General features: G+C 45.7%; 1 protein-coding gene and 1 pseudogene across 1 annotated transcript; one reads left to right on the forward strand and one right to left on the reverse strand.

Annotated features, from left to right (window-relative positions):
* Window positions 1-6,195: 6,195 nt before the first annotated feature.
* Window positions 6,196-6,726, reverse strand: LOC133898540 (uncharacterized). The gene has a single exon (XM_062339254.1). It carries the CDS (start codon window positions 6,724-6,726, stop codon window positions 6,196-6,198), a length of 531 nt encoding a protein of 176 aa, XP_062195238.1.
* Window positions 6,727-7,659: 933 nt separating this feature from the next.
* LOC133899332 (protein phosphatase PP2A regulatory subunit A-like) lies at window positions 7,660-15,428 on the forward strand (annotated as a pseudogene).
* The last annotated feature ends 2,508 nt before the right edge of the window (window positions 15,429-17,936 follow it).

The raw sequence follows: 17,936 nt of genomic DNA on the forward strand, positions 1-17,936 counted from the left end.
ATGTTACTGAAGTTCTCTATGCCTAGCTATGAGGCATTGGTCTGTGCTTCTATTCGGATTATAAAAGGTTGTGTTCTTTTCATTTCAAGTCTTCAAGAACAAGATGACGATGATGAAACCATTCAATTCCACAAAAAGTTAAATGTAGAGGACAACAAGTAGCAACTATTATGTGTTACTACTATAACATTTGAATGACATCTCATCACATAATTTTGGTGCATGCTTTTGTCTTGTAGGCTCCAATTGAATTGCTTGGGAAAAAAATATGTATAAGAACTTGGTTAGGAGTAGGCTGTAGACCTGTGGATTGATCTTTGGGTCATTGGTGCAAGCTTTTGTTTGTTAGCATTTTTGTATGCTTGATTGGAGGGTAATTGCAAGAGATCTTTTTGGCATCATTTTTGTGTTGAGTAAAATTGCATTATTTGTTATGTTTTTTTTTAATAAAACTTCTGGCATTCATACCAACAGGACATCAAGATATTAATGATATATATAGCTTGTCGAGGGTAAATCCCTGACAGTGATTCCGGGGTATGTTGGACAGTGTGTGCGTGAATGGTGTTTCAAGGACTGGGTGTGTCTGTGTGTAGATGATGGATTCGGGGACACCAGGGGTTATACAGGTTCGGGTCTCTCGGAGGATAACAATCCTACGTCCTGTGTTTGTGTTATAGTAGATCTCACTTGGTTACAAACAGTGTTCTAGCAGTTTACCAGAATTGATCTCCCTTTGTTACAGACAGGGTTCTCATCCCTTTATATAGTAGGGAGAGGGAGAACTTACATGTGGGTCCTACACAGATGACCTCTGCTCATTCTAATATCTAACTCAACTCATCATTACGGAGTATCGGGCAAGCAAACTTGCTCTGATGGAATTGCATATCGTGCTGCCGTGTGCTGTCTTTGCTTAGCCCGTAGAGCCTTATCTTGCTGCATTTAATGCGACGAGACGGAACGATGCCCTTTTGCACCGTCCCCATTCACTTGCCTCTCTGCGCCATCCCTGTCCACTTGCCTCTACGTCGTCCCCGTCCACTTGCCTCTCAACGCCATCTCCGTCCACTTGCCCTACCGGATGGTTGACAACATCCCATCTATCGTGCGGCGCTGAGCCAACCTGTAGAGTCTCACTCTGTAGCCTTTACAGAAGTGAGACTCTACGGGATGGGAAAATGCCCCTTGCACCGCCCACGACCTTATCCGTTGGGGCTGGTGCTTGGTGAACAGAAGTGCTCGGGCGAGTGTCCAATCCAGCCCCGCTACCAGGGGGCTGGTCGTGGGTTTGTCTGAAGGTGTAGCGAGATTGGTCGCTGGAGGTATTGCACTGGTCGTGGTAGCTCATTGACCGATTAGCGTTTTAGGAGATGTCCCCTGGCTGTTTGCACCCTTCGTGGGGCCTGTTAGCCGGGGTACCCCTTTACTTGATACATCGACAGTAGCCCCCAAGCTCCCTCGTGATCGCGGTTCGGCCTGATCTTACCACTTGGGTCCCAAACCAAACGTAGTTCGCCCCAGGAGTGGTTATTGACACTGTCCATCCTCAAAGTTCAACTTTTGAGTTCCGCATCACGGGGGGAGGTTTCAAGTGCCCTGGGAGAGAAGAAAGGGGGAGGTACATTTATCGCCGTTGGACCTGAAGGACTCTTGGCTCTTTCTATTTGCCCTCTCGAATTTTGAGCAGTTTGAATGCTATGTTGGTTGGGATGCCGTTGTAGTCTGTTTAAAGGATGGGTATTTGAGGGTCCTTCGAGTCATCCTCTCGCATTCTTTCTTTCCTTCAAGGGCTTTTGTGCCCAGAGTCCAAGTTCTTTATCCTGTCTCGCGATTGGCTCCGTAGTGTAGACACACCCGGAGGTCATGGTGCGCTCCCCTCCCTTCTCACCGGAGAGGTTGATGATTTTGGATGAACCAGCGGAGGGGGATTTACCTCCCACCTAGGATCCGCCGGCCGTGGTGCTTCCGGACGAGGCTTTGATCGCGGTCGCGATCGCAAGATTGCAGCTAATACTTGCTTGAATGGTGTCCGTGACCATTAAGCTTACGCTGTTCTACAGAAAGCCGTCCTCTGCAGGGCTATCCTGCGCTCCAGCCCGGGCGGATCCCTCGGCTGATGTCATTGATATTTCTAGGAGAAGGAGATCGATGAAGAGGAAGAGTTGGAGAAGCAGAAGGGAGGTCTTCGGGGCGTGCTGGGGCCGGTCAACAGCTCCAGCAGGGCCTTTGCGTCGGCTGTGCATCCTGGCCCTTACGCTGCTCACCGTTCGATCCCCGGAGTGGTGAGCTGCCGTTCGAGGGAGGAGTATAAGAGGTTCCTTGACTCGTTCAGGGGCAGATAGAGGCGAGGGTCTGGTGGGATTTTTATACCAACCTCGTGCTTATCACTAGAGTTAGGGAGGATAGGGTAGGTAAGTATTGGGATAGTTAGCTCAATTGGGTGTAACTAGTCGGCTTGCAACCTATCCTCCTCATGAATGGAAATTGCCAGGGGATGTCCGTCTTTGTTGCAACATCCTCCCGGACCCTTGCCGATGGTCGGAGGATAAAAATGGAGTCCTGCTGTTTTTTCGGATGGATTGGCCTGGACCACTGCTGGGAGTTTTTCGGGAGAACTTTCCCGGTGTTGATGCGGAGAATTGGCTCAGCTTGTCCCATCCTGCTCGCTAGTGAGGTTTTCGACGGGTAGAACGGCCATAGCTCGACAAGTTTGTCGGTGGCGACCAGCGCTCGGGCTGAGTGAGGACTTGGGGCCTTGTCGTCGTATTTTTGACTACCCGTGCCCATGTTATCACGTGAGTATGCGGGATGGGGTTTCGCCCTGCTCAGGAGTCTATGGCCGCTTTGTTGTTTGTCGCTCTGGTCTCCAGGTTCGGTAGTGGTCATCAAGCGTGGTCGCATGCTGTGGTCGGAGGACCAATTTGCGGGGACTCCGTTGCTGGTCTGGAGGTCCTGCAAAACAAGGAGTCTGGTTTTTTGAATTTGAGAACTTACAGGTCGTATTCCATGCTCGTCCGGAAGGTCCTACAAAATAGAGAAAACATGCCCATTTTCGAGCGACCCTACACATAGAACTTGTGCAATAGGGCAATGTTCCATGAGTTGTGTAATTCACGGCCGTCCTCCATGGCTAACTTGACCGCACCAGGTCGAGTGACATCGACCACTTTGTAGGGTCCCTCCCATTTGGGGGAGAGTTTATTCCGACCAGCCTTATTCTGAATTTTCCTAAGGACGAGGTCACCTACGACCAGTGTTCGTTATCGTACCCTTCGATCGTGGTAGCGTCTGAGGCTCTGCTAATACCGGGCAGCTCGAATCAGAGTACGATCGCGGAACTCTTTGATCATGTTTATGTTGTCCTCTCGTCGTGCCACTTGGTCGTCGTCTGAGTAGTTGTTGACTCGGGGTGACTGGAGGCGATTTCAGAGGGGAGCATGACTTCCGCACTAAAGACCAAGAAGAAAGGGGTTTCCACCGTGGCCCGGCTGGGAGTCGTCCACAGAGACCAGAGTACTGTGGGGAGTTCGTCCATCCAATGTCTTGAATAACTTTTAAGCCGATCAAAGACCCGAGTTTTGATCCCTTGCAGTATCATCCCATTTGCCCTCTCGACTTATCCATTGCTTTGGGGGTGAGCCACAAATGCATAGCAAACCTTGGTCCCAATTTCCTCGCAGTAGTCTTGGAAAGCACTACTAGCGAATTGAGTTCCGTTGTCCATGATTATGCGGTTTGGACTATCAAACTGCACTACCAGCTCTCGTATGAACTTAATCGCTGCTGCTGCGGTGATCTTCCTGACGGGTTTGGCCTCGATACACTTAGTGAACTTGTCGATTGCCACGAACAGGAACTCAAAACCACTTGGGGCTTTAGGGAACCGTCCCACAATATCGAGCCTCCAGACAGCGAAAGGCCAAGAGAGTGGTATGATTGTAGTGCTTAGGCTGGTAGGTTGGTATTTTGGCCATGGCACTGACACGACTCGCACCGTTTCACCAGCTTGCGGGCATCCTGGAGGGCAATGGGCTAATAAAATCTTTGCCAGAATGCTTTTCTGACCAGGGTGTGGTATGAAGCGTGACTACCACATATGTCTCCATGGATATCGAAGAGCACTGTGCTCCTCTCTTCATGAGTGATGCATTTCAGTAAGAGGCCGTTGCTCCATCAGCGGTAGAGGCGTCCCTCTACCAAGGAGTATCTGCAGGCTTGCCGCGATACCTTTTATGCTGACGCATCATCATCAGGGACTGCTCGGTTTTAAAGGTAGTCCAAGATCTGCTCCATCCAGGTCGTACCCAAACTGAGCAGGGCGACCACATGATGGTCGCTCGAGGTCGACGGCACCGAAGGAGGCATTGCCTCCAAAGGTGTTGCTTCGGGTGCTCCATTTTCGAGCGGAGCATCCCCTTCACCTTGGCCTGAGACCGCGGTGGATGGTTGTGAGAGTCTTTCTTCAAAGACTCTGACCGGGACAGATTCTCGAGAAGAAGCTAGACGGGCTAGCTCATCGGCTAGGAAGTTGTCCTTGCGAGGGATGTGCTTGACCTCAAAGCCGATGAAGCATCGTTCTAGTTTTCTCACTTCAGCGAGGTATGCCACTATTGTCGGGTCAGAGCACTGAAAGTCCTTTTGCACCTGGTTTACGACTAGTAGCAAGTCCCCTATTGCTAATAGTCGTTTAATCACAAATGTGGAGGCTGCTCACATTCCGAACAAGAGGCCCTCATATTCAACAGTGTTATTAGTGGCTGGAAAAATACAATTGAATGACGTACCTGAGGATGTCACCAGTGGGTGAGGTCAGAACCACCCTAGCTCCGGCTCCCTTTAGCGTGAATGACTCGTCGAAATGCATGGTCCAATGTTTGTCCGCCTCCAGTCGCTGCACCTACTTGGGCTCGAAGGATGACCATTCGGCTACAAAAACGGCCAGCGCCTGGGACTTGATAGAAGTTTGGGGGATGAATTGGAGGTCGAATCCCCCGAGCTCTACTGCCCACTTTGCTGTTCTCCCTGTTACATCTGTATTATGGAGAATTTCCCTAGATGAGTGCCTCCGTCTAGGGGAGAGCATCATCATTGAGAGCATGAGACGGTTTGTCCGTGTCGTCGTCGAAGTGTTTGGTGATGAGTACCTTCGTTCTCTGAATGATGAGGACACTGCTCGTTTGCTTGCTACCAATGAGCGCAGAGGGTTTCCAGGGATGCTGGGAAGCATTGATTGTACGCATTGGAGGTGGAAGAACTGTCCGACGGTGTGGTCGGGTTCTTTAACCGACCATGTCAACGCTCCGACGATCATTCTCGAGGTGGTTGCATCACAGGACCTTGGGTTTGGGATGCCTTTTTCGGCATGCCAGGTTCGCTAAACGACATTAACGTTCTGCACCGATCATTTCTCCTCGATGACCTTACCACAGGTGAGGCCCCAAAGGTAAAATACCACATAATGGGCACCATTACACCATGGGCTACTACCTTGCAGACGGCATATATCCGGAATGGGCCACGTTTGTGAAGCCCATTCCATCGCCAGTTGGTAGGAAGTGGCAACACTTTGTGCTTCAGCAGGCAGCTGCACGCAAGGATGTGGAGCGCGCATTCGGAGTCTTGCAGTCCCGTTTCCCATAGTTAGGGGGGCTACGAGGTTATGGGATGAGGACACCCTTAGCTCCATCATGACCTCCTGCATTATCATGCACAACATGATAATCGAAGATGAGCGACAAGATGACGAAGTCAAATACGTGTATGAGGGTGCTGCTGAGGACGTGCAGCCATTGCACGACTTAACCCCTCCCTTGGTGGCATTGAGCCAACGATATGATGCTATACGAAGCAGGCATAGCCATCAGCACCTCCTGGACGACCTAGTTGAACATCTTTGGCAAATACACGGGGGTGAGTACTAGCAGTCTCCTCTAGTTCTATGTTAGAAAGGGTATCCTTAACATAAGCATTGCGTGTTTTGTGGAGTGCGTTCCAGATTGTAACAATGTTGTATCCTCGGTGCGTATCATGTAAGGATGGCAACGAATGCAAAAATTATGAACTGGCCGAGTTCGGTTTGCTGGAAAAATGTCCCCGTGAGGGCTTAACGTCCCAAATTTTCAAACCAACGTACATCGCCACATAATATAAGATCCAAATTGTCAACCAAATTCACAATGCAATAATCATACATTAGACGGATGGACAAGAAGAGGTGCGCCTAGCTGCAATAATACTCTGCCTAAGGCTTTTATAGTATTCTTTCTGCTCGTCATCCATTTGAGAAAGATCCATGTTCATTATGACCATCTCCTCCTTTACCTTCTCCAGTTGCATTCGCTCCTCCTCCAGCCGGAGCCTCTGGCGCTCGACATTCATTATCTCAGCGAACCTCTCAGCCCTATCCTTCTCAATCTTTTCTTTCAAGGAGAACAATCGGTCAAATATCTCCTTCATGGGGGCAGAAGCTGAGTTGGACAATGTTGAACCACAAGCAACCTCCTTGGATCGAGCCCTCCCAGGAGGCCGTTTCGGTCGTGGAGTGGCATTGGACGCAGGTGCATCTGCTCCTTCTGCTCCGGGCGATGACTCGACGTTCTGCGTGGACGCGGGGCTAGCGGCGCCGGACGTCTTCTGCTTCTTGCGCGAGGACTCCGATTGCCACTTCGGATGATGTCTCAACTCTCGCCAACATGGAAGCAACGTGAACTCTTTGTGCTCCATGGCCTGGAACATCTTGCAAGCCTCCACGATATGCCATAAGTTAACAACGATTGTCATGAAAATATCACAAAGCAAGATCCCCTATAAATCACAACCATAAAAACATCATACTGTCTCGCCCTCGGTCGTCCCACTCCTCCTAGAACGCATGGCCCTAGCATAGTGACCGCAGAACTTCTGCACCATACCGTTGATGAAGGTCCACCTCCCCTGCAGCGACTTCTTATTGCGGGTAGATGGGAAGTCTTTGTTCTCGTGGAAGTACGACTCGATCCTCTGTCAGAAAGCTCCTAAACTCTGGTTCGACCCCACCACGGGATCCATGCTCACGTTCAGCCATGATGCCACAAGTAGTAGATCTTCCTTCATGGTGTAGCTTTGTCCACGACCACCCCCAGTTGCCATCTCTGCCGGTGCTTCTTGAGATTGCACCTCAGCCAAAGGAGGCTATGTGCTGATGATGCCTTCTTGGGTGTTCGGCACAATGTCGTCCCAAGGGATTGCATCATCGTCACCACGAAGGAAGTCGGCATACTCCATAGAGTCCTTGCACACTAGCAAAGAAGCACTAAAATACAAAATGTACTGAATAACTTCAACATGTTTCCTTCCTGTTAAATAAAAGGCCTTCCACCACATGTCTTATCAAACATTATTGAAAAACCCATAGACAGTTCACACAAGTGGAGGATAATCGTGAACATATAGGGTCCAGCTTAGTCACCTCGCTAATTCACAAACAACTATCTATTAAACCTACCTGACTACAACCTCCATGAACGATCCGATTCAATGGATATGGCATCATCCGAATCAGCAATCCAACATATTCTTTCATGTGTCAAGGTTCATTTGTGTTGTACGCAAGCTATTTGAGTTTTGTACTGTTAATTTTCAGTGGGTTAACTTGTGCCGATTGTACTTGTAGGAATTATCATCAGATTCATCGCAGCATGTCCATTCAGTATTGGCTTCAGTTATTATGGGAATGGCCCCTGTATTGGGAAAGGTGTGAGCTATATCAGTGAATAATAGTGTATTTCTTTGAAAAAGAGCTGCACAGCAAGCTATATCAATGATTTCTCGTTGCTTTGTTAGCTGCAAATTAGTTGGTGGGGTTTTGTGCAAGGAACACAACAAGGTATTTGCCCCTTTGTGTTGCTAGTCTTGAGTTGATGTTGAATTTTTAACTTGGTCCTTTTGAGTACGCTTTTCTACTTTATTGGATTCTTCTCCTAGGTGTACCTATAACCTCGAATCCATACATTACTGACCTATCAACTCTCTTCATGAGGAAATGCATGCTTTTTGTAGGGAATTTATTTTTGTGTGAATCAGTGTGTGTTGTTTCAAATTTATGTTTTTGTGGCATACTGTCCTAGTCAATTCAAATAAATCTCTAAGTCAACCATTAGTTGGCCATTTCTCTTAATTTTGCTAATATTATTTACATATAGATCCTTCCTATAATGGTGGTTAATTATTTGGAGCGAGGAGAGGAGGGGAATGGCGACCATGGAGTTTGTCGGCGGCTATGGTGGGCGATGGCTAGGGTTTGGGCGCAGGGAGGCGGCGGCGTGAGAGAGAGAGAGAGAGAGAGAGAGAGAGAGAGAGAGAGAGAAAGCGAGGGTCAGCCAGACGCTAGGTGCCTGGACAGTAAGAAGAAGGATTTTTCTTCTAATTCTTGCTTATTTCTTTATTGATGATTTGCCTCTCATTATATAGAGAGGCTAACTTGACCCCTAAGTAATCTATTACAATTTGGAAAGTTATGGAAAACCCTAATCTACTTAACCCGCGAGTTTGTTTTTGGGTCGATGGTCTTATTTGGCCATGGGCTGGATCTTGACCCATGACATCTCTTCCTCCATTCACTTGCAGCTTGTCCTCGACCTGTTAATTGGGGAAAGCTCCGCATGCTGCAAGGTGGGGGCCATGGTTGAAGCCCGAGGAAGCCCCATGCTGAAGAACGAGTTCTGCTCCCATGTGATTCCCTGGCATGACGGGGCAGTGCCAGAGATGGTTGATGAACTCCATTCGCCTTGCTTTGATGTTGACGTCTGTGGCCTTGAGTCGAAGGAGCACGTAGATGATTGCATCGCCATTGATGTAGGTGAAAGAGGTAGATTAGGTAATGAGTGTGATGAAGATGTGGATCAAGATGACAACGTTGTTTCTGGTGTTGGAGATGTCGTTGAAATCCACGTACATTGTTGTTGTGCCCGTTGTTGAATTCCTACATGACAGAGTTAAGGTGTACCTTCTGGATGTTGATATCTGTCATGCACTGGAAGTCCATCAAATGCTGGGCAGGGGAATTGGAGATCATGCATGTAGCATACGATCGTCCTGGTTCCCATGGGGAACAAGGCAAACAGGTAGGCGATGGGGACCATCTCAAGAGCTACGAAGGTCCTGGAGAGGAAGCATGGTGTGGTGGTGAGCATCTGGGCTTCGACGATTGGTACACGATGGATGTAGCCAAGGTAGCTGGTGGAATAATAGTCTCTGAAGCATGTTGTGTGATGATGTGGATGGCCTTGTTGGAGACGGTGTGGGCAGGAAGGGTTGACGCACGTTCCTCCTGAACGCTGATGGCTATTAGATGCAATGGTGGTCGAGCAACCGTTGTTGATGTAGAACACCCGAAGTTGAAGTTGTTGACAACCAGATGGGCGCGATCATTGATCTTAGTCAATTGCAGTAGAAGATGACAATTGATCGACCCAACACAAAGGACACGTGTTGTCCAGGCTGTCAAAAAAAGCACACTTGGGGGACACCCGGTGTTGTTGGGGTGGTTCGTGGTCGCTCTACCGTTGTTGAAGTAGAAGCGGCAGTGTCGTGGAACATGGAGACTACTGCGACCTTAAGCCTTCTCTCACCATTGAAGGCAAGGTAGTCGGGGAGGGGTACCGCACATAGCCATTATAGAAGGACGCGAACAACGATGTACAGGATGGCGAACCTGAGGGCGTAGAGGACTCATCGTTGAAGGAGATGGTTGATGAGCGGAGGCAAGTAGTCGCTGTCAAAGAGATGTAGGGGGCGGCATGAGAATTGACCCGGCCACTTGGGGTGGAGGAGGTTGGATCAGACGGCCAGTCTGCGCCACTGAGTACGGAATCCATCGTTGGATCAGTGTCACTGTAGGGTCATTTGGTGCCAAGCTCGAAGGTTTCCCACCGAAGGACTTGTAGATCGGCAGTGGTTCAGTGGCATCAAATGCCTTGGGGCCTCCTGCCCTAGGCGTGAACTCCAGATCGGCCATGGATGGCGAACGAGAGTCCACGGCTATTGAAGTGCCAGAACCCTCGGTCCTAATGAAGGTGCTAGTGACAGCCACATCAATTGGTCCACCAGGATCAATCAGTTACACACATGCCGCATCGTGACAACAACCATGTCTACTCATGAAAGAAAAGCAAGCATCAGGGAATTGGTAGTTCCCATCGCCATAACATTGTAGACTGTTGTAGCTAGACCCTGGAACACCATGCCATGGAGTGGGGCATCATTGGCCTTGCCTGCAGCAATGTCACGGCTTGCTGCTGGTGGTGGTGCTGTGTAGTGTGGATTATCATTAATGAAGTCGCGATCAACCACAATGAAGAAGAGGTGCAATCATGATTGTCGCTAACCCTCTCATTGCACTGAGGGCAAAGATTGAGATGCCATCTCTCCATAATCTCCTTTTTAGTGAGACACTTGAGCGGCGACAGTCCAGTGGGGTCAGCATTTGGAGATGCTCTAGGGCCTCTTACCCCAGGTGTGATCTACAAGTTAGCCGTAGGTGGCAAATGATAGTCCACGGCTGCTGAACTGCCATAATCCTCAGTGAGGGACTCCATGACCGTGGACACTGCAAAATCCTGTGTAGCGGCTGTGTGTTCCTCCTGAACACTAGGGGCTGCCATAATAACATGTTATGCATTGTGCGTGATCTGATCATCTGCAGAGAAATTTTTTGGGTCATGGGAGAGTAGATGATATGGCAGAACCTACGGAAAAGAAGTCTCTGGTCACATCCTTCACAGATTCGGGAGAAGCATATGAGACGGCATCGTGCGTGTCGGAGAAGATGTTGTGGAGGACAACGTCGATGCCAGCGGAGGAGTCATCATCAGGAACTCCTAGGGACATATGGGCAGCACCACCTGGCATAGAAATAGGGTGGAAGACCGGCGTAGAGGGAACGCCGATGTTCGATGTGTAGGCGATGTTGCGGGAGTGTTCATCCGCCAGTGGTCATCGAGAAGTGTTGGTCATGACTTCTGATGAAGTTGCTGATGATGGGACGATGGCATCTGGCAGGATGATGGTTGTCGACGGTGAAGCAGCCTGTTGAGATCATCCTTGTTGGTACATGCATCTGAGGCTGGCGGTCGGTGTGGTAAGGAGGAAGAAAGCTTAGGTGCCTCCTTTGGATCCCGAGGAATGTTGAGCACGATGAACAACTCATCGACACATTGTTGGCATTCACAACGAAATTCTTCAAATTGCCTGCAAAGATCCACCCATAATGGTGCAGGATCGGATCCGAGTGGAGCATGAAGACCTACATTTGTCGTTGTCGAGGTTGATGCAGTCCTTCACGATTGGATCTGCGCATGTAGATCTTGAGTTGACTGCAGGATCGATCCCTCCGACAAAATCCATGACGTCAGAGTGGTCTCTGACACCAGATGTAATGATGGTTGATTATTTGGAGGGAGGAGAGGAGGGGAATGGCGACCATAGAGCTCGCCGGTGGCTATTGAAGACCTGCATTTGTCGTTGTCGAGGTCAATGCAATCCTTCACGATTGGATCTGCGCATGTAGATCTTGAGTTAACTGCAGGATCGATCCCTCCGACAAAATCCATGACGTTAGAGTGGTCTCTGATACCAGATGTAATGATGGTTGATTATTTGGAGGGAGGAGAGGAGGGGAATGGCGACCATAGAGCTCACCGGTGGCTATGGAGGGCGGTGGCTAGGGTTTGGGCGCAGGGTGGCGACAACGTGAGAGAGAGAGAAAGCGAGGGTTGGCCAGACGCTAGGCGCCTGAATAACAAGAAGAAGGATTTTTCTTCTAATTCTTGCTTATCTTTTTATTGATGATTTGCCTATCTTTATATAGAGAGGCTAACTTGACCCCTAAGTAATATATTACAATTTGGGAAGTTCTGGAAAACTCTAATCTACTTAACTCGCGAGTGGGTTTTTGGGCCAGCCGGTCTTATTGGGCCATGGGCTGGATCTTGACCCATGGCACTTCCATTCCGTTAAGAAATTCAGATATTACTGCTAATTGTTTGTTAGTATTTGTTCTCATACTGCTAAGCATTCATTCATGTTTACTGTCTAGTTATTGTTGGTATATGTCAAATATTTTTACTGTTGATTTATGTGTGCACTGATGGTGTTGACTAATTCCAGTTTTAACCTTTCACAAGATGCCACGATTGAGCAACTTCTTCCCATTTTTCTCTCTTTGCTGGAGGATGAATTCCCTGATGTTCGACTTTACATAATAAGGAAACTTGATCAAGTTAATCAGGTTGGTGTTTTGCTACTGCTTTGAGCTCTATGTATTTAAAAATATAACCCAGTTTTTTCTGCTTCGTCCGTCTTTTGTTGGGGTTTCATTTGGAGTGATTTTGTTCAGGGTTTATATTCTCACTTGCAGATTGTGTACCTGGCCAGTTATTGGCATGAATCAGCAAAAAATGGATACGATAAGAATTTAAATATCACAAATTGGATGTGAAATGGTAAGAAGCTGAGTAGTGCTTGGTTTATATGAAATTTTAGCAGCAACTAGCTCATTTTTTTTTTGGCAAAACCAGAAACTTCAAGGTGTCAAATATTTGGTTATGTAGTTGTAGGTCAGGGGGCTAAGTGTTTTTTTAGGGAGTAAAATGGATCCATTCCTTTATTTATAGAAATATTTTTTTTTGTATTAGATAGGTTTCCTTAAGTTTAGAGATTGTATGTAGGGTTCTAAGGGAAGCTGTCCCTACAAGAAGGGATATAATCCATAATTCATTACCATTTATCAATCAAGCAAGAATGATGAATTAGCATCCCTTCTCAGCCCAAAAGCTCTTTCATCTTTCAGTATGTAGCCTTTCTCCCTTTCCAATACCTAATCCACTTCAAAACATGTCGTTTTGCCGTCCACTGTACTGCAATTATCCCAGTTGTGAAATGTGAACAGCTGCCCTAAACGTTCATTTTGCTGATTGACTGCCATTTCTTTTGTCCTCTAGTTTATGTGTATCAAATGTTCAAATCTTAAATTCAGGATAATTAAGTCTGCTGATCTTATTAATTATAAGTATTTAACGAGTTGATATCAAATGCTACGCTTTGTGCTGAACATCCCGTGTTCTTGAGTGAGTTGACTATTGACCAGCATTGACTACCTGGTTAACAATAACACTACATCCTGTGTTCCGAGTAGTTGAACAAGTTACCATTACTCTGCTTGAATAGCATATGTTGCGAAGTACATCCGGCTTCATGTAATGAAGTAGGCATCGTAGCAAATGATTTTGACTAACAAATCAGTCAGGTCAACATGGTTCAATCAGACCTGAATAGGCTTTTGTTTATTATGTTACAGTTGCTTCCTGGTTCGCTTGTTCATTCATGCTTCATATAATGAAGTAGGCATTGTAGCAAATGATTTTGACTAACAAATCAGTCAGCAGACCAGAATAGGCTTTTGTTTGTTATGTTTCGGCTGCTTCCTGGTTTGCTTGTTCATTCATTTCAATTTTGAAGCTGCATTGATAAGCTCTCTCCTGCAATTCTTTCAGGTTATTGGAATCGACTTGCTGTCGCAATCACTTCTACCAGCCATTGTACATACCTTTGTTGGCAAGTCAGTTAGGTGTTGGATTTTTTGATAAGTTAGGGGCACTTTGCATGCAGTGGTTGGAAGATAAGTATAGAGACTTTTTTCCTTAATCGTGCACAAATATTACTATGTACTCTCTTATGATTAGTAAGGTAGTCTATAAATTTGATGCTTTGGTTTGATCTGATGTAATGTGACTAGATTCTTATGAACATTTGCTTCTAGGTTTCCTCAATCAGAGATGCTGCTGCCAACAACTTGAAGCATTTGGCGGAATAATTCGGCCCTGAGTGGGCAATGCAGCATATAATTGCTCAGGTTAAAGTTACTACTAACTGGAAAGTAGATGTCATTTGCCTGTTAAGCTAAGTTGCTTATTTTGATTTTCTTGGCTTCCTTCCTTTCCTTTATAAGACATGATTTACTACATTGTGGTAAATAATAGCTGATGGGAACAAAATCTGCAAAGTAATTTTTTTGCACAAGGCAAATTTTGCTGCAGAACACTCCAGACTGTGTGGTTTTGGAACCACTTTTGAGGAGTGTCCGGCAGCAAAGATAAAAAAATCAGTGTCCTGCGGCCAAATCCATGTAGTCAGAATGTCATGTATTAAAATTTGCCTTTGCACAATGCTAACAAGGGAGCCTCATTTTCGCCTCTTCCCATCCTTTTGTGCGCTGCTCGTATAGAAGTCTAGAGAATACTTTTACCAAGTGGAGAAGTCAGAAGCAGATATAAAATGGAGACAAAAAGGATTTGTGCTGAATAAAATTGTAAATAATACTCCAACTATTTTAAGTCTGGGCTTACAACATGCATAGAACAATTAAGTTTCCAAATGTAAAAAAATAGGTTGCTGACATTGGACCTTACATACCTTTAATTCTAAAGAATATCATACCACATTGGCCAACATATTTTATATCATTGAAACTGGGTAGAGTGGAAATATTGCAGTAAATTGGCCAACATAGTTTATATCATTGAAACTGGGTAGAGTGGAAATATTGCAGTAATCCTTTCACTCTTGATTTCCTCAATGGAATTGTATGGTAGATTAAATAGAGCCTTATAGCCATAGATCCTTCTTTCCCCTTTTTTAGGTTCTGGAGAAGATAAACAACCCACATTATCTATATCGAATGACCACTTTGCAAGCTATTTCTTTGTTGGCCCCCGTCATGGGTGCTGACATTACAAGCCAACAGTTGCTCCCTGTTGTCATCGTATCCTCGAAGGACAGGTGAGTTCTAATTAGCAAATATACATGATAGAACCATAATCTCTATGAGATCTTAAGCCTTAACTGATGCAATCTTTAATTCTAGGGTGCCAAACATGAAATTCAATGTTGCCAAGTCCTGCAGTCACTCGTACCCATCCTTGATCAATCTGTAAGTTACAACCCCGCACTTCATTTGCTGTGATCCGGTATTCTTCATCGTTAGGCTTTTTGGTCATTTCATGAAATGCTGGTTTGCAGGTTGTGGAGAAAACAGTGAAGCCATGCCTTGTTGAGCTCAGTGAGGACCCAGATGTAGATGTAAGGTACTATGCAAACCAGGCCCTCCAGGCATGTGACCAATGATGATTTCAAGCTAACTAGCCTTTATCCAGTATTTAGTAAATGATTCCCCTAGTCCATTATTTGTATACTTTAAAGTGCTCTTTAGTCTTGATAATTTATTCTAGCACCACTGACCTTGACACTAATAATTGACAGTTTGTGTTAAATATGTTTTTTTTTGGTTTAGGCTTCGTAAGCTCTTGGATTCAATCGACTTTAGGGAAAGTAGTTTTTGTACACTGGACATTTTGTGTGATGGAACTGTGTTACCATCTTGTTACTTGCTACGTCACTTTTGATAACTGTGATTTGGCAAGCGTGCGACCAATGTTTAGAGAACACTTCGCGTTGCATCGTTGTGCAACATATTTCGCTCAATTTTTTTTCGCGGTTTGCGAAATTCGAAAGGAAATTGTTCAAAGGCCGTATTACAAGTCAGGTCATGCTAAATGGTATCTTGCCCGAGTCCATGTGCAAGCGAAATAGATCTAAACAACTAGATTGCTCTAGAGCTACTCGCCATAATCAAGAGCATGCACATGCTTTTGATCAAGAGCCAATTTGGTTCTCTTTCTTTAGTGAAGACAAAGGATCGAGCCAATTTCAAAAGAAAAATATTTAGTTGCGGACTTACATGAGGGCACATGTTAATGCTTCGCGTTGTCTCATGACAGCCAGATGCTTGAGGTAGATGCACTAGACAGGCTTACATATCACATAATAGAGTGTGAACTAGAAAATTCATATAAAAGGCTTGTCATGTATAATTGAATTGCTTCTGAAACTACATAATTGATAAGAAAGACATACTTATAAAATTTATATAAAAGACTTGTCATGTATAAATAAATTGCTTCTGAAACTGCATAATTGATAAGAAAGATATGCTTATAAAATTTGTATAAAAGGCTTGTTATGTATAGATGAAATGCTTCTGAAACTGCATAATGGATAAGCAAGATATGTCTATGAAATTCATATAAAAGACTTGTCATGTATAAATGAATTGCTTCTAAACAATCATCCAATATGCTTATTAAACTTCTGGGTGTTGAGCTTATTCATTGTAGAAGATAACTAAGTCAATATGTGCTAAAGTTGCACACACAATAGTGTATATGTGCCTATAGGATATAATACGTCTGTCTGCACACAACCATTAATTTGCTTATATAATATATTTAGATTTGTTTGCCTACACTAAAATGAAATAACAGTTCATCATCATGAGAAAAAGAGAGAAGCATGAAGTACATTGCTCTCTCAAATTAACAAGCGCATAAGCTATGACAGTATACCACACTAAGCCTTCATTCAATCAATTATGTGAACAAACACAAAAAAGTCAGATCATTTGAAGGGGACAAAATTCATATAAGTTCATTGTCATGCTTGAAGACAATTGCCCAAAAATAATGATCCTTAGAAAGGAAAAAAATCATATATGTTGTTCTGTGATTTGAGAGGTACATTAGAACTGAAATCAAGCCTTTCCATTCCTAATCAAGGCATGCACTGAGAGAAAGGAGGGAAGCAACACTGAAAAGCAATGCATGAAGCGAGGCGCGTTCGTGTGGATGGGAATACCATCTGTTCTTCCCCTATTCAACAAGAAAACATAAAAACAATTTTGTTGAAATGTGCAAGCAATTAGACTAGATTTAGAAAGAAAAATAGAAATGATGAGAAGGAAAATTAGATAAATCTGATCAATGTTTTGAACAAAAACATAAGAAATTTGTGTGGAACAAAATCTGGAAAACGATGAACCAGTGAACAAATCATCAGAGCTAAAAATCCAATGTAGTAAATTAGTATGCACTGTGTAATTCCTAAACACAAATAAATATTAGGACAGAAGCAATATTTTGGTATAATCTTCGAAGAAATTGGTGCAATCTGAAAAGCAAATCAATTATGCAAATTTCAAAAGCAAATCCATGTTAATATTAAGGCAATTTGATTGAAACATCTTCTAGGCTAATTGGCACATCAGAAAAGCAAATGATGATGTGCGACACACTGGCCTCCACTATCAGCTTGCTGCACTGCCCCTCGCCCTATACTGCCACCGACATGATGAATCCACAGTACTGGTGAGTTGGTGAAGTCACCACTTCCCCTAGGGCTATATTCTGGCGTGCCTCCCTGGCTGAGGGGATGGGCTGTGGTGAGGTCGATGGCGAAATTGCCACCCTTATATGTGGGGATGGAGGTCTCGGCCAAGGGGACGACGTGGTCCACGTTGGGGATGAGGAGATCAAAGTTGTAGCCTAGGTTGTCGGACGCGCCAGCGATGCTGCGCTCGTGCCATCACTCGAGGCGAGCCCATGGGCTCCCAAGCACCGTCGCTGGCTGGGCGGAGGACGAGCCACGCACCAAGGTTGGAGTGGCTCACGTGGTCCGTCCCCGGTGAGGGCACGAATGGTGTGACCATGGATGCCATCGCCACAGGGGAGCCCGACAGGTCGTGCACCGTCACCGACACCCCTTCCACTCCTCCCCCACTACCTTATGCTCCAACAGAGGTGGAGGGACGCGCCATCCAGAGCCCGTGCCAGCGGAGGTGGCAGCTCAACACCACGCGAAAAATGCACAATCGAATTGATTTGGGGATGGGAACAGAGGGGAAAATGCAAATCGAATCAATTTGAGGATGCGAACAAAGGGGAAAAGAAAAATCCACTCCCCGCTTCAGACTCCTCAATCCACTGCAACAAAACCGCATCGTATAAATCCACCTCCAAATCCAAAAATCGAAATCGTATCGGGGAAACATGTGAAGAGATAAGGCC

This window comes from Phragmites australis, chromosome 18 (assembly GCF_958298935.1).
Source record: "Phragmites australis chromosome 18, lpPhrAust1.1, whole genome shotgun sequence".
NCBI classification, from domain to species: domain Eukaryota; kingdom Viridiplantae; phylum Streptophyta; class Magnoliopsida; order Poales; family Poaceae; genus Phragmites; species Phragmites australis.

Bases quoted from the DNA above. Each gene is read 5' to 3' on its own strand.
- LOC133898540 (XM_062339254.1), bottom strand. From the start codon at position 6,726: ATGGAGCACAAAGAGTTCACGTTGCTTCCATGTTGGCGAGAGTTGAGA.